This window comes from Procambarus clarkii, chromosome 79 (genome assembly GCF_040958095.1).
Source record: "Procambarus clarkii isolate CNS0578487 chromosome 79, FALCON_Pclarkii_2.0, whole genome shotgun sequence".
Classification (NCBI taxonomy): domain Eukaryota; kingdom Metazoa; phylum Arthropoda; class Malacostraca; order Decapoda; family Cambaridae; genus Procambarus; species Procambarus clarkii.
Genome location: NC_091228.1, coordinates 4138197 through 4155649, shown reverse-complemented (window position 1 = coordinate 4155649; position 17453 = coordinate 4138197). Strand labels below are relative to the sequence as shown.

The 17453-nt window shown below is 43.2% G+C and overlaps 1 protein-coding gene across 1 annotated transcript in view; it reads left to right on the top strand.

Moving 5' to 3' along the window:
* The window catches only part of LOC123764504 (heparan sulfate glucosamine 3-O-sulfotransferase 6), a gene marked incomplete at its 5' end in the record, with an annotated part of 59803 nt that extends 42927 nt beyond the window's left edge, over nucleotides 1-16876 (top strand). Inside the window, 4 exon segments of the mRNA XM_069314458.1 lie at nucleotides 1542-1713; nucleotides 1880-2053; nucleotides 10460-10667; nucleotides 12083-16876. Of these exon segments, the coding sequence (XP_069170559.1) occupies nucleotides 1542-1713; nucleotides 1880-2053; nucleotides 10460-10667; nucleotides 12083-12316 (788 nt within the window). The 3' untranslated portion in view covers nucleotides 12317-16876.
* Between the last annotated feature and the right edge of the window lie 577 nt (nucleotides 16877-17453).

The following is a 17453-nucleotide window of genomic DNA, read 5'->3' as shown; positions in this document are numbered from 1 at the left end:
GTTAGGTGTGGTTAGGTTAGGTTAGGTTAGGTTAGGTGTGGTTAGGTGTTTAGGTTCTGTTGGCGATTATTTGTATTTGTAGTACGTGGGAGAAGCATTTACAGCGTTGTGGTTCGAACACAAGTCGTCAGTGAAGCACTTGTTCCGGAAGTGTTCGAACGTCATCAGTTGTGAGTCTTGTGTAAACCGTTTTTCATTTATAAACAGCTGGGGGTTTGGCGGGTGGATGGAATGGTCTTTGAGTCTTTATTTGGGGGATTGGGTGGTTGTTGACAGCGTTGCGATTCGAACAGAGGTTCGAATCGCAACGCTAGCCAGCGTCCCCGCTAGGAGGTTATTAGCCAGCCAGCCCGTGTTCTAAACAAAGGCCCAAAGACCATTCCATCCACCCGCCAAACCCCCAGCTGTTTATAAATGAAAATTGGTTTACACACGACCCACAACTGATGACGTTCGAACACTTCCGGAACAAGTGCTTCACTGACGACTTGTGTTCGAACCACAACGCTGTAAATGCTTCACCCTCGTACTACAAAAATAGTTAGGACACTCAATAGGGAGTGCACCTACTAGGCAATTCCCTAGCAAGTACTGACGCTAGGACACTCCCTAGCAAGTACTGACGCTAGGTCACTCCCTAGCAAGTACTGACGCTAGGACACTCCCTAGCAAGTACTGACGCTAGGTCACTCCCTAGCAAGTACTGACGCTAGGTCACTCCCAGCAAGTACTGACGCTAGGACACTCCCTAGCAAGTACTGACGCTAGGACACTCTCCCAGCAAGTACTGACGCTAGGACACTCCCTAGGAAGTACTGATGCTAGGACACTCCCTAGCAAGTACTGACACTAGGACACTCCCTAGCAAGTACTGACGCTAGGACACTCCCTAGCAAGTACTGATGCTAGGACACTCCCTAGCAAGTACTGACGCTAGGTCACTCTCCCAGCAAGTACTGATGCTAGGACACTCCCCAACAAGTACTGATGCTAGGACACTCCCAGCAAGTACTGACGCTAGGACACTCCCCAACAAGTACTGATGCTAGGACACTCCCAGCAAGTACTGACGCTAGGACACTCCCCAACAAGTACTGATGCTAGGACACTCCCTAGCAAGTACTGACGCTAGGTCACTCTCCCAGCAAGTACTGATGCTAGGTCACTCTCCCAGCAAGTACTGATGCTAGGACACTCCCAGCAAGTACTGATGCTAGGACACTCCCCAACAAGTACTGATGCTAGGTCACTCCCTAGCAAGTACTGACGCTAGGACACTCCCCAACAAGTACTGATGCTAGGTCACTCCCTAGCAAGTACTGACGCTAGGACACTCCCAGCAAGTACTGATGCTAGGACACTCCCCAACAAGTACTGATGCTAGGACACTCCCTAACAAGTACTGACGCTAGGACACTCTCCCAGCAAGTACTGACGCTAGGACACTCCCTAGCAAGTACTGACGCTAGGACATTCCCTAGCAAGTACTGACGCTAGGACACTCTCCCAGCAAGTACTGACGCTAGGACACTCTCCCACAGGAACCAACGGCTCAGCGATGCGGAGACTGCCTCACGTCCTCATTATTGGCGCCAAAAAGTCGGGGACGCGGGCGCTCTTGGCGTTCCTCAGGGTCCACCCGTCCATCAGAGCCTCAGGGCCAGAGATTCATTACTTCGACCGGTTCTACAGCCGCGGCCTCTCCTGGTACAGGTGAGGAAGGGCTGGTGAGGGGTGAGGGAAGGTTGGTGAGGGGTGAGGGATGACTGGTGAGGGAGTGAGAGGCCCTGGCAGACTATGGAAGAGCAAGGGAATGTTTGTTTTCACTTGACCCGCACAACTAGATGCCTAACCTGCTTGTGCCATCTTTGTCCTCCAGGAACCAGCTGCCTTTGAGTCTCGAGGGCCAGCTGACGGTGGAGAAGACACCAGCTTACTTCACTACTCCTGGAGTCCCAGCTAGGGTCAAGGCCGACCTGCCCGCCGCCAAGCTCCTCCTTGTAGTGAGAAATCCTGTCACCAGGGCCCTCTCTGACTACACCCAAGGCCTCAGGTAGGGAGGGAGAGAGAGAGAGAGAGAGAGAGAGAGAGAGAGAGAGAGAGAGAGAGAGAGAGAGAGAGAGAGAGAGAGAGAGAGAGAGAGAGAGACCTTGCTGTTGATCGCAGCTTCCTGGCTAAATTATTGTCCTCTCACAATCCTGATTGTGAGTTGTGAGGACGTCATGCAAGATGCTTGTGAGGTGTGGGGGACACCATGAATGACAGTGGTGTCATTCATGGTGACACCACGCAGGACTCGTAATTCTGTGGCGCGGGTTCGATTCCCGCACCAGGCAGAAACAAATGGGCAAAGTTTCTTTCACCCTGAATGCCCCTGTTACCTAGCAGTAAATAGGTACCTGGGAGTTAGTCAGCTGTCACGGGCTGCTTCCTGGTGTGTGTGTGTGTGTGTGTGTGTGGTGTGGAAAAAAAATGTAGTTAGCAAACAGTTGATTGACAGTTGAGAGGCGGGCCGAAAGAGCAAAGCTCAACCCCCGCAAACACAACTAGGTGAACTAGGTGAATGCACACACACTCACACACACACACACACACACACACACACACACACACACACAAACACACACACACACACACACACACACACACACACACACACACACACACAAACACACATTAGGAAGTGATGTGGTGGAGGCTGACTCCATACACAGTTTCAAGTGTAGATATGATAGAGCCCAATAGGCTCAGGAATCTGTACACTAGTTGATTGACAGTTGAGAGGCAGGACCAAAGAGCCAAAGCTCAACCCCCGCAAGCACAAATAGGTGAGTACACACACACACACACACACACACACACACACACACACACACACACACACACACACACACACACACACACACACACTACCTTCCCTTTATTAAAGACTAGTATCCCCCATATACAATATTTTACGACACTATTAGCGACAATTACTCCCCATCAACTATTCAGACTATGTTAAAATCCATTCCCAACAACCCTAATTATACTCTCAACCCTCCACAAAGGTCTATACAGAGCAAGGTATGGCACTATAGTGCCCCCTAATCACATAAAGTTGGCTATGAAACCGGTCCTCTCAATTAATACCTCTCAATTTTGAACGTTATGGACCCCCACGTACATATTACAGCGTACCATGAGAAATAGCGGGTCACTATTATCCACGTTTTCTATGTACCGCTGGTCTGAGATGGTGGTCTAAGATGGTGGTCTGAGATGATGGTCTGAGATGGTGGTCTGAGATCATGGTCTGAGATGGTGGTCTAAGATGGTGGTCTAAGATGGTGGTCTAAGAAAATGGTCCAGTATACCCCAGACCAGTATTTCATCGCTAACAATAGTTCTACAAAAGTCTAATCACCATAACAGCCAATCATCACCATAACATCTAATCACCATCACATAACATCAATGATTACCAATCATTGATGTCACCAAGTGCAAAACCTGTCCATCTTTCGACTTGTGATCCTGTGGTCGCGGGTTCGATCCCGGGCGCCCGCGAGACAATGGGCAGAGTTTCTTTCACCCTATGCCCCCTGTTACCTATCAGTAAAATAGGTACCTGGGTGTTAATCAGCTGTCACGGGCTGCTTCCTGGGGGTGGAGGCCTGGTCGAGGACCGGACCACGGGGATGCTAAAGCCCCGAAATCATCTCAAGATAACCTCAAGAAGGAGAAGATCATGCCAGGTCGGGTTATATGTTATCTTTTTACAAGCTTCGATATCTCACGACGACCCAATATTGTTGTTGTGGATAATATCGTATTTTTTTTTTTATTAAGTTATGAGGTACATCTGCATTAGTGCAGCTGCCCTAGACTATATGAAGTGGAGTACAGTGTGTCAAAAAAGCTAACTAGGTGATGCTATAAAATCCCCATCACACAGGATGGTTAGTCATACAGAGGCATGTGATAAGCGGTCTGCACTGGCAGACTCCGGATGCATTTTGAGGATATCAACAACACAAGATTGAATAAGGCAGCAGTGGTAATACAAGTCCCCATCTCGCAGGATGGTTAGTCATACAGAGGCATGTGATAAGCGGTCTGCACTGGCAGACTCCGGATGCATTTTGAGGATATCAACAACACAAGATTGAATAATATCTTGAGGTTATCTTGAGATAATTTCGGGGCTTTAGTGTCCCCGCGGCCCGGTCCTCGACCAGGCCTCCACCCCCAGGAAGCAGCCCGTGACAGCTGACTAACTCCCAGGTACCTATTTACTGCTAGGTAACACGGGCATTCAGGGTGAAAGAAACTTTACCCATTTGTTTCTGCCTCGTGCGGGAATCGAACCCGCGCCACAGAATTACGAGTCCTGCGCGCTATCCACCAGGCTACGAGGCCCCTTAATGATGAATGGTTGATGAATTCTGTCCATGATTTAGATCTCCGTTCTACGAGACGTTAAGAAGTTCAGTGACGGGTGTCAATCATTTTCCTGTACAAGCAAGTTGTCTCAAACTGAAGAGGAGTTCTCAACCCTGTAACCTATCGGAAATTGGAAATAAAAAACCAAAGATAGGTCATTGGGTGAGGGAGATAGAGAAGTCAAAGGGGGGCGTAAGGAAGAGGGGGTTTAGGGGAAAGATAAAGTTTAGAATGATAGAGAAAGGAGGAAAGTGTTAAAAAGTTCAATAGCCAGAGGCTTAGATAGCCAGATGCTGTCTACTAAAAAGTAAACAGCCCCTGGCTATCTGCCTACCTGGAGACAGCTTCTGGCTATCTGCCTACCAGGAGACAGCTTCTGGCTATCTGCCTACCAGGAGACAGCTTCTGGCTATCTGCCTACCTGGAGACAGCTTCTGGCTATCTGCCTACCAGGAGACAGCTTCTGGCTATCTGCCTACCAGGAGACAGCTTCTGGCTATCTGCCTACCAGGAGACAGCTTCTGGCTATCTGCCTACCAGATAGCCTCTGGCTATCTGCCTACCAGGAGACAGCCTCTGGCTATCTACTTACCAGGAGATAGCGTCTAGCTATCGCCCTACCCCACCTAGACAGCGGCTTGTTTGATGGACACAACACAACCACCCGTCTGCCATTATCAGCTTAGCAGAAAGGTCACACGATGTGACCTGACCCGAAGATAACCTTTTATAATTAACCCCAGAAAGGTGTGATTTCTAAATGCTTAGGGCCGATAACCTGGCGCCACCGATATCCTCTACTCACCTAGTTGTGCTTGCGGGGGTTGAGCTCTGGCTCTTTGGTCCCGCCTCTCAACCGTCAATCAACTGGTGTACAGATTCCTGAGCCTGTCTGACCTCTGTCTGTCTGTCTGAGTCTCATGTATGAGCCTCTGTCTGTCTTACCTGTTTGAGCCTCTTGTTGTATGTGAAATAAGCTATTTTTGCTGTTACAACCAACAGCAGTCTTCCTTGAAGTCTTTGTAGTATCGAAGGCTGTACTATAAAAGTCTAAGAAAACAGCTTAGGGATATTCCGAGCGGGATTCGAGTGGACGGGGCTCAATTTTTGTCATTTGCTACGCATTCCTTGCATGCCATGTTGATGTGGAACCCGGACGTCCAGTAACATGTGTGTACTGAAGGAGTATTGACCCATTTCCCACAAGTGTGTTTGCTGAGCGCTGTGAGGAAAGCCTTTGTCTGGATAGCAACGCGTCAATCATTATATGTGGATGACAGCGTGTCAACCTTGCCTCGTGTGGGTGACAGCGCCTCACCCAACACATCAATGGGCTTCACCCAAATCCTTCAGCCCCCATTAAAGGTCAGAGATCCTAAAATTTAAAGAAATCTGTGGGATTGATATCATATCTTCCACACCAAATAGTAATATTAAGTCACAAGACTAATAGAGAATTCCTTTAGCAACAGCCAACCTAATTTAAAAAGAATTAATTAATAAAACCCGGGGAATTATCCCTCTCTGTAGCATCTTATATAACTTTAACCACTCAGGGTTTACGGCCAATCACCTTGAGGAGAAATGTGCCAATTTTTGCCCAGTTTCATCAAGTTATACCTTCCTTGGTTATCTTGAGACGATTTCGAGGCTTTAGTGTCCCCGCGGCCCGGTCTTCGACCAGGCCTCCACCCCCAGGAAGCAGCCCGTGACAGCTGACTAACACCCAGGTACCTATTTTACTGCTAGGTAACAGGGGCATTGGGTGAAAGAAACTCTGCCCATTGTTTTTCGCCGGCGCCTGGGATCGAACCCAGGATCACAGGATCACAAGTCCAGTGCGCTGTCCGCTCGGCCGACCGGCTCCACACCGGTCGTACCTGAAAGAACTTTAACTGGCGTTTCTACACCTTCTCTGGCTTCACGCTCGAGGGGAAAACATTATTCTGTGTGAAAGATCAATACATTGACTCTGTGAAACATTGTCTCAGTGTCACAAATCGATTTTAAACGTTGTAAGTACTTTTTTTTGCTACATAAGTCAGGGGTACAATCTATATTAACATTTATACACACGTTTTCTTTAACATCACAGCATTAACCATTATGTTTGCTGACTTTGTAGATATATTAAATACATACTGTAATGTCTCTCTCTCTCTCTCTCTCTCTCTCTCTCTCTCTCTCTCTATATATATATATATATATATATATATATATATATATATATATATATATATATATATATATATTGTAACTTTTGAAATAGTTATATATTTAGTCTTTGTGGCTTTATATAATATGTAATAATATGTAATCTATTTACTAACAACCAAACCACTCTACTATGTTCAATTATATGTTGTATACATATAATGCAACATATGTAATGTAATTAATAATTTTAATTATTATTTTAATTATTATTTACATTTCTGACATAAATAACCATCTTAAGCCATCTGTTCTCACCCAGTAATTTTTATAATAATTGAACTTGAACAAATATATTTGAACTTGAACATTATTTGTTCTTGTTCAACTTAACAAAAGTGAACAAGAACTTGTTCTAATAATCCATAAACATTTTACCATAGCGTGTTTCTATAAGTATATAAGTGTACTTATCTAGTTGTGGTGGGTTGAGCTCTGGCTCTTTGGTCCCGCCTCTCAACTGTCAATCAACTGATGGACTTCATTCTTGGTAGATCGACCCAAACACCACTTAAGTGTTTTGTTAGCTAGTGTGTTTGTCACAAATATGTTTATGTACGTGATGTATATGTGTTTTTTTTTGTCTAGTGTGAAGTTTGTTATTTAAGTCATTCATCTTTTTTTTTTCTTATCTTTAGCTATTGTTTTGTAATTTAAGTGTTTCGTTAGACTTTTGTGTACAAAGTGAATGTTTGATGTGTGTGTGTGTGTGTGTGTGTGTGTGTGTGTGTGTGTGTGTGTGTGTACGCGTGGAAGATATCAGGCAGGCTTGGGAGATATCAGGCAGGCTTGGAAGATATCAGGCAGGCGTGGAAGATATCAGGCAGGCTTGGAAGATATCAGGCAGGCGTGGAAGATATCAGGCAGGCTTGGAAGATATCAGGCAGGCGTGGAAGATATCAGGCAGGCTTGGAAGATATCAGGCAGGCGTGGAAGATATCAGGCAGGCTTGGGAGATATCAGGCAGGCTTGGAAGATATCAGGCAGGCTTGGGAGATATCAGGCAGGCGTGGAAGATATCAGGCAGGCTTGGAAGATATCAGGCAGGCGTGGAAGATATCAGGCAGGTTTGGAAGATATCAGGCAGGCGTGGAAGATATCAGGCAGGTTTGGAAGATATCAGGCAGGCTTGAAAGATATATTAGGCAGACTTGGAAGATATCAGGCAGGCTTGGAAGATATATTAGGCAGACTTGGAAGATATCAGGCAGGCTTGGAAGATATATTAGGCAGGCGTGGAAGATATCAGGCAGGCGTGGAAGATATCAGGCAGGCGTGGAAGATATCAGGCAGGCGTGGAAGATATCAGGCAGGCGTGGAAGATATCAGGCAACAATTCAGACCTCTCATTACAGCACTTCTGAATTAATACTTTCTTACTGTAGTTAATAACGTACTAAAATTTCAGCTAAAATTTGTTGTGGCAAAAATCGATTCACACCTTAAACACACACACACACACACACACACACACACACACACACACACACACACACACACACACAGGGGCCTCGTAGCCTGGTGGATAGCGCGCAGGATTCGTAATTCTGTGGCGCGGGTTCGATTCCCGCACGAGGCAGAAACAAATGGGCAAAGTTTCTTTCACCCTGAATGCCCCTGTTATGCGGCTGAAGGAACTGAACCTTACGACACTAGAGAAAAGAAGGGAGAGAGGAGATATGATAGGGACATATAAAATACTCAGGGGAATTGATAAAGTGGAAATAGATGAAATGTTCACACGTAATAATAACAGAACGAGGGGACATGGGTGGAAACTGGAAACTCAGATGAGTCACAGAGATGTTAGGAAGTTTTCTTTTAGCGTGAGAGTAGTAGAAAAATGGAATGCACTTGGGGAACAGGTTGTGGAAGCAAATACTATTCATACTTTTAAAACTAGGTATGATAGGGAAATGGGACAGGAGTCATTGCTGTAAACAACCGATAGCTAGAAAGGCGGGATCCAAGAGTCAATGCTCGATCCTGCAAGCACATATAGGTGAGTACATATAGGTGAGTACACACACACACGCACACACACACACACACACACACACACACACACACACGCACACACACACGCACACACACACGCACACACACACACACACACACACACACACACACACACACACGCGCACACACACACACACACACACACACACACACACACACACACACACACACACACGCACACACACACACACACACACACACGCACACACACACACACACACACACACACACACACACACACACACGCACACACACACACACACACACACACACACACACACACACACATGATCAAAGAACTACTGTTGTGAGCTCACTTGGGAACTGGATACTCTGTAATCTCAAGGTTCCCCTCCCCCCCCCCCCGCTGTAAACTAAAGACACACACACACACACACACAAAGGCTCTCACCCACATAACCACGCACGCACTCACAATCACACACGCCAGGGCGCCGGTGGCAGTGTGGATAGCACGCTGGACACGTAATCTTGTGGCCCGTGTTCGATTCCCCGCGCCGGCGAGAAACAAAAATGGGTTTCATTCACCCTGATGCTCCTGTTATCTAGCAGTAAATAGGTACCTGGGAGTTAGACAGCTGTAACGGGCTGCTTCCTGTGTGTGTGTGTGTGTGTGTGTGTGTGTGTGTGTGTGTGTGTGTGTGTGTGTGTAAACGATAATTAGTAGTTAGTAACAGTTGATTAATTGACAGTTGAGAGGCGGGCCGAAAGAGCAGAGCTCAACCCCCGCAAGCACAACTACGTGAATACACACACACACACACACACACACACACACACACACACACGCACACGCAAACACACGTATAAGGTGTCATTTGAAATGTCTGGGCGACATAATTGATGGATTGATTGCCATGCCGAGTACCTAGTTGATGGACAGGCCGACAGCCTCTCTACTGGTCAGCAGTTAGAGATTGACAGAGACAAATAAGGTTTAATATTTCACAATACTTAGATATATATATATATATATATATATATATATATATATATATATATATATATATATATATATGTTATAGTATTATAACATATAGAATGTTATACATTTATACATTTATACATACATATTATAGAATGTTATAGTATTACTGTACTCGTCTAGTTGTGCTTGCGGGGGTTGAGCTCTGGCTCTCTGGTCCCGCCTCTCAACTGTCAATCACAGTGACAGTGTAATACTGTCACATGTCAATCTCTGGGATAAGAGAGCATGTGGGGTGACAGGTGTCTTCTCAGGGTGACAGGTGGATGACAGGTGTCACTGGATGACAGGTGGGTGACAGGTGTCACTCTCTGGGTGACATGTGGGTGACAGATGTCACTCTCTAGGTGACAACCAGTGTCTGACTTGTATTAATAAGTCAAGATCTCCATCATTAATGACAGCCAGGGGGGGCGAGGGATGACAGCCAGGTGGATGAGTGACAGCAAGCAGGAGACTGACAGCAGGAAAGAATGACAGAGAATTAATAATAACAGCCAGGGGGGGGGAGGTAGATGAATGACAGAGGAGCTGGAGGCTCAGGTCACAATATTAGAGTCGAAGTCATAACCAGAAAAAAAATCACATTAACAATTACGTCTCCATGGCAACCGAGAGATCTCTAGAGATGACAGCGATTGAGAATAATAATTCACCTCTATCTCTCTCTCTCTCTCTCCCACAGTAAGTCACCTCTATCTCTCTCTCTCTTCCACAGTAAGTCACCTCTATCTCTCTCTCTCTCCCACAGTAAGTCACCTCTATCTCTCTCTCTCTCTCTCTCTCCCACAGTAAGCACAGGTCGCGACGCTCGTTCGAGGAGCTGGTATTCGTTAAATGGTCGTCAGGGCTGGTCAATTCGGAGTGGGGGCCAATTAGTGGTGGGCTGTATGCCAGACATCTCACTCGTTGGCTCCAGTACTTCCCTCGTTCCAGCATCCATGTCGTTAGCGGAGAAAACCTCATCATGGATCCTGCCGCGGAGCTCTGTAGGGTTCAGGTCAGTAGGTGGGTGGGTGACCATTCACTCACCACTTATTTTTTAAGTTATGTCAGCCTGAGTTTCTAGTTTGTATAGGCACCTTTTTTTTTGTAGGACTAGGTTAACCACTCTCAGGCAATCAAGGAAAACAGAGTCAACCTACGTTTCATCATTTGATCAGAAAAGTCTAATATGTTGAGTATTATTTTCTTTCACTGAAAGGAAACTGGTGTTTTAAGATCATGAACTATCTTTCTTAAAGGTTCCAAAAACTGTTTCTTTACCAATCTCTCTCTCTAGCACCTTGCTAATTGGTCACTAATGAAATTGGCCTTCAGGTAAGTGCCTTTTTTCTTCCTCCTTTACCGTAAATTGGGACTACATTGGTTGTCTTCCATGTCTCTGAATGTGTATTAGTTTGAGTAATGAGTTAGAGAATATTACGAAAATGGAGGTACAGAACCATGTTGCTTTTTCAGAAACCATAGTGAGATTTCCTCTGATCCCAGAAACTTCATTCTGTTCACCTCTATTAATTGTCTCATCGCTTCGTCTATTTTGATCTATTCCTCCAGTTCTATTTACAGATTTGGCTCTAATACACTTGATGGAATGTTTCGTTAAACAATTCACACACTTTCTTGTCATTTTCTGACTTCTCAGATCTCCAAAAAAATTCTACCATACCTGAAAGACCTTTCAAACCTCGATCAAATAATTATATTAAGCTAATGCAGCAAAATAGATCTTCACAGAATCTAAATTGATGCTGAAGTACAGATTATATTATTCTTCACTGACGTACAGAGTGCGCATGAAACAGCGCCAGGCAGGTGGTGCATTGGTAACACCTTCCCTGACTCTCACCAGTGCGGTAGCTTACTTTGCATATGAATTTGTCAGTCCCTAAAGGGGTTTGTTTAGGGTTTCCGCTCATTCTCTTAATACCTAAGATGAGGCTTTGGTGCGCCTCGTCAATTTTTGTTATATTCAATTCTATCAGTTGCTTTCTAGTTTAATGCTGGTTCAATCACCTTCTTTCTCACATCAATCACCATCTCCTAACATTAATCACCATCTCCTAACATCAACCACCATCTCCTAACATTAATCACCGTCTCCTAACATTAATCACCATCTCCTAACATCAACCACCATCTCCTAACATCAACCACCATCTCCTAACATCAACCACCATCTCCTAACATCAACCACCATCTCCTAACATCAACCACCATCTGGTACCTTCGCGGTGACAGAAATTATTGAGTACTATAACTTAAAAGACAGTTCTGTCCTCTCTTTGTTTCTTAATGCTCCCGCAGCTCTTGTGCCTTGAACCCCAACACACACACACAAACACACCAGACACACACACACACACACACACACACACACACACAGCACTAAGACCCAACTCTTATCTTCCGCAGGAGTTCTTGGGCCTCCGAAGAGTGATTACCGACAAACATTTCTTCTTCAACGCCACCAAAGGCTTCCCGTGTCTCGTGAAGCGCGAGAAGACCGGCCGCCCCCAATGTCTCGGCTCCTCTAAGGGTCGTTCCCACCCTCCAGTCTCTCAAACTACCTACAACATCCTTAGGGACTTCTACAGGCCCTTCAACTTCAAGTTCTACAAGATGGTCGGCCACAACTTTCACTGGTAGCCCATCAAATGCTCAACGAAAATCATCGTTCGCCATCGGCAAAGGAGAATTTGTTGTGTATATATGTATCTCTTTATACATATAAGTTACATATGGAGGAAGTTGTTGACTATATGTATTGACGAGTTATTGGGTTATTGACAAGTGTATTTTGTGTTCAGTGTTGTCAACTTATATTGTATGTTAATACAATAGGATAGTTAATACAATAGGATACATTGAGGATTTGGTCGAGTGATGTCGAGTCATTTGCTTCCAATGATGGTTGATATCTCTCGTGTGGCTGAGGTGATGGCTGCCAGGTGTGGCCCACCAATGAGGGCCCTGACGAGCACCAGAGGGCCCTGATGAACACCAGAGGGCCCTTACGAGCACTAAGGGCCCCCTAACGAGCACAACAGGTGTCCATAGAGAGCACTAAAGGGCCCCTAACGAGCAGTATAGGGTCCGTAAAGAGCACCAGAGGGCCCTTGACGAACACCAAAGGGCTCTGACGAGCACCAGAGGGCTCTGACGAGCACCAGAGGGCCTTGACGAGCACCAGAGGGCCTTGACGAGCACCAGAGGGCCCTGACGAGAACGGGTCCAACTACCACTCACAGCATGAGTATGGGGTATGAATAATGAGTGAACTAGACTGCAGAACTGACCTTAGCATAACCACACCCCCCCAACACCTCCCACTTCTCCATGGGGGGACCTCTGATCACAGCTTTCTCTCCCACACATACACCAGGGGAGGACCAAGGCAGCTGCCCGCCAGACTCTGAGTGCAGACGTGCCCATCAGACAACAGGTAACACTCAGGTTACACAAGCTTCAGCAGTACATTATAGCCAATCAATCGGCTCACAAATGATCTCATGTTAGATGGCCACAACAAATGATCTCAAGAGGTGATTAGCTAACTTCACTTCGTCGGGGACAGGGAGACTGTGTGTATATATGTATACGTTAGGCTCATATCGAGGTCTCCCTTAAGGTCAAACTACTGACCCTTCCCTGGATGCAACCCTTCAAGGTGATACACTCCCGGGTACCTATTTAAGTGCTAGGTAAACAGGTGCATGAGGTGATAGGAAACATGGCCCCCCCGCCCTCCCAACCATTTCTGTCTAGCACGGTTTTCCAGATTGTGAGCCGAGAACGAATCCTACTGTACTACGGAGACCCTCAAGGCTAAAATTGGGTATTAATTATAACGAGGTTACGAGCACCTAGTTAGTACGAAGTGGTCTTAACGAGACGATGTGAACAATGACCCTTATACCACCAGTATGTAAAGCCGAGTCTCCTGTACCTACACGGTATATGTACATACATACATATATGTACATACAGCCCACTGTATGGTAAAGTCCAGTGAACTGTACTTTACTGTTAAACTGTTTCACGGTAACTGTGAAAAAATATGTATTTTTGTGAAGAGATAAACAAATATGATAGTAAAATATTAGATGGATAATTAATATGTAGAAACTGGTAATAACTATGTGTAGCCACTGTGTGCTGAGGGTACATATACGACTTTTATAAAACGTTCATTTGAACAACTAATTGTAGTTCACCGGCAATTAGGTCTCCATGTTGTCTGTGTTGAACTAATGATTGAGTGGTTAACACTACCTTACCTTGAGGTTACCTTGAGGTGCTTCCGGGGCTTAGCGTCCCCGCGGCCCGGTCGTCGACCAGGCCTCCTGGTTGCCACTAGGCCCAAAATGTTTGACCAATCTCTCTCTCTCTCTCGCTCTTGGACAGTACAAGCTAATATTTTTTGTTGTAAATGAAACACAAACACAGTTATTTATACAAAAATAATAACTTTAGTCACTGTAAACATATTATATCCCCTAGATCACCCTTATATATATTGATTTATTTCACTTGATTCAGAATTTAGTAATATGTTTTCTCCTAAGATAACCATAACAGAACTGTCGTGTTATCGTTGTTAAAATCCATGTTAAGATAACTAGAAGAAAGAGTTTTGTAACTTTAGATTTTAGCTTAATATGGAGTCACATAACCTCAAATCTATTTGGTGCTACGGATGAACAAAAGATATACCTGCTATAGATTGGTTTTCAACCCTCTCTTGAAACCCTTCAACCCCACTTTGTGGCAGATAACAATGGATAATACGACCTTTAAGTGGATTATCCTGTAACTAATCTAGGTATATATATACCTAGATAGGTTTATATACCTATACATATCTAGGTATAAAGGTGTATTTACATCTTAACACCAAGGTGTAAAATTCTTGTACACCCTTAGAAGGGTGTACAAGGGTTTTGTACACCCTTAGAAGGGAGTACAAGGGTTTTGTACACCCTTAGAAGGGTGTACAAAACCCTTTTTTGTACAAATTAGGTTTTTTAGCCATAATTAGTAATAATTATGGCTAAATTATGGCTAAAAATTAATTATGGCTAAAATTAATTATGGCTAAAATTAATTATGGCTAAAATTAATTATGGCTAAAATTAATTATGGCTAAAATTAATTATGGCTAAAATTAATTATGGCTAAAATTAATTATGGCTAAAATTAATTATGGCTAAAAACCCCAATTTGTAATATGTCTGCTTGATGGCACACTTCAGAAACAGCCATAAAACTAGAGAACTATCGGGTCAATATCCTCACCAGGCCTCTTCTAGGCCTCTTCTAGGCCTCTTCTAGGTCTCTTCTAGGTCTCTTCTAGACCTATACTGAAGTAGATTACAAACTCTACACGTCCTAAGTTCATGTGGTAATGACTGTATAACTTTCCTATGGTAAATGTTTGTACTTCAGTAGCTTTTTGTAGTCACACTGTATTATAGAACCTTCCAGCGAGTACACATTGTATTATAGAACCTTCCAGCGAGTACACATTGTATTCAACGAACTGTTTCTTTACAGCTGTAATGTGGCGCGATATTTCTCGATTTTTATTTAAAATACATCGCTGTCTATTGTATTTTTATTGTATTCTCATGTTATAAAAAGAAAATTTTGGTGCTATTATTTAGTTTTTTTAATTTGTGTCCAACAAAGGGTTAAAGTTCATTTATATATGTTTCATTGCATATGATGTATATTCTGTATTGATTATTTTCCTGTTTAGGGCTTCTATACCTCTCAAGAACAATTTTATTTAAATTTACTTCTAAGCTGTATCACTTATGAACCATCCCTGCCCTTGTGTGGCAGTGCACAGTAGAAAGTTGTTTTCACATATCCACACATTAAAACATTGATTTTAACCATGATATATGTGTGCTTCAGCCTACAGTTTAGACCTATTGTCTTATGTATGACCCTCTGTCCTGTGTGGCAGTGCACAGTAGAAAGTTGTTTTCACATATCCATACATTAAAACATTGATTTTAACCATGATATATGTGTGCTCCAGCCTACAGTTTAGACCTATTGTCTTGTGTATGACCCTCTGTCCTGCGTGACAGTTAATACCAGCATTATCCTCACTTTAATAAGACTATCAAAATGCTCAGATTAGGCAAAATTGTAATTAATTTTGTCAATAAAGATGTTAATAATAATAATTTGACTAGTGTTCTAGAATCTTGATTTAATTGGAAGACGAGTTCTCCAAAAGTCATCTTCGTTCGAGGTGAAGAAAAAGATTACAAATTGTTGAAGGAAAAATAAATATAAAAATATTTTCAATATAAAATAATATAAAATATATTAAAAAAAAATAGAGCAACCTACTATAAATATCCAAATTACGGAACTATTCACTCTACACTCTGGCTGTTACCTAGCAGTAAAATAGGTACCTGGGTGTTAGTCAGCTGTCACGGGCTGCTTCCTGGGGGTGGAGGCCTGGTCGAGGACTGGGCCGCGGGGACACTAAAGAAGCCCCGAAATCATCTCAAGATAACCTCAAGATTACCCACCATGAGAGTAAGAACAAGACTGGAACATGAACATGCCAACATAGAAGACACTGCCCAACATGCTTCGCCAACTACACCTAATTAATCTTTGTATGTGCTTCATCCCCTATTTTCCCCTTTTCTTTAACTCCTTACCTTTTTCCTTTATTCTTGTCCCATTTGTATAGGTCCACTTGTCTTCACCTGACTCGTTATTGGTATAAATCTAGCACGCCTTGTCTTTTCACTTGAGAATGAACCATGTAGGTTCGAAACGTTGTGTAAATTTTATAATAAGTGCAATACATTCTACAGTTATTTATTTCTTTTCCTTCACCTCGAACGAAGATGACTTTGGAGAACTTCTCTTCCAATTAAACCAAGATGCTAGAGGACTAGACAGAGAGATAGAAGACCTAGACAAGAAAATAATCAATGCAGAATAATGCACTCATATTGAATGAAACATTATATATATATATATATATATATATATATATATATATATATATATATATATATATATATATATATATATATATATATATATATTTCAGAGAACATAACATTTTATTTTTTTGTATAAAATAAAAACATTTTCTTAAATTGAGTTTTATAAAAAATCTTCTAATATATTATTGTGTATATGAGGAAATATATGAAACTTATTAATCACACTAGAATTATTTATGCCTTCTGTTGGAGACCATATGGATAATTTGGAGCCCGTCCTTAGGCCTAAGTGAGTGGACAGCCTACACCTCCCCCCCCCCCAATTATATCACCTGGGTACTTATCTAGAAATTTATGCTGCTCAGAAAAGTTTATTATAAAGTTCTAGCAATAGTCTAGTGATAAGTGAAGCTTTGTCGTTAACAGAGATTATTTACAAGTTATATATATATATATATATATATATATATATATATATATATATATATATATATATATACATTATATATATATATATATATATATATATATATATATATATATATATATATATATATATATATATATATATATTAGTGATAAAATTACATGTTATTTACCCTTTCCCACCCCCCCCCTGGCCCAACCACTTGAGCTGAACGGTAGAGCGACGGTCTCGCTTCATGCAGGTCGGCGTTCAATCCCCGACCGTCCACAAGTGGTTGGGCACCATTCCTTCCCTGCCCCCCGTTCCATCCCAAATCCTTATCCTGACCCCTTCCAAGTGCTATATAGTTATAATGGCTTGGCGCTTTCCT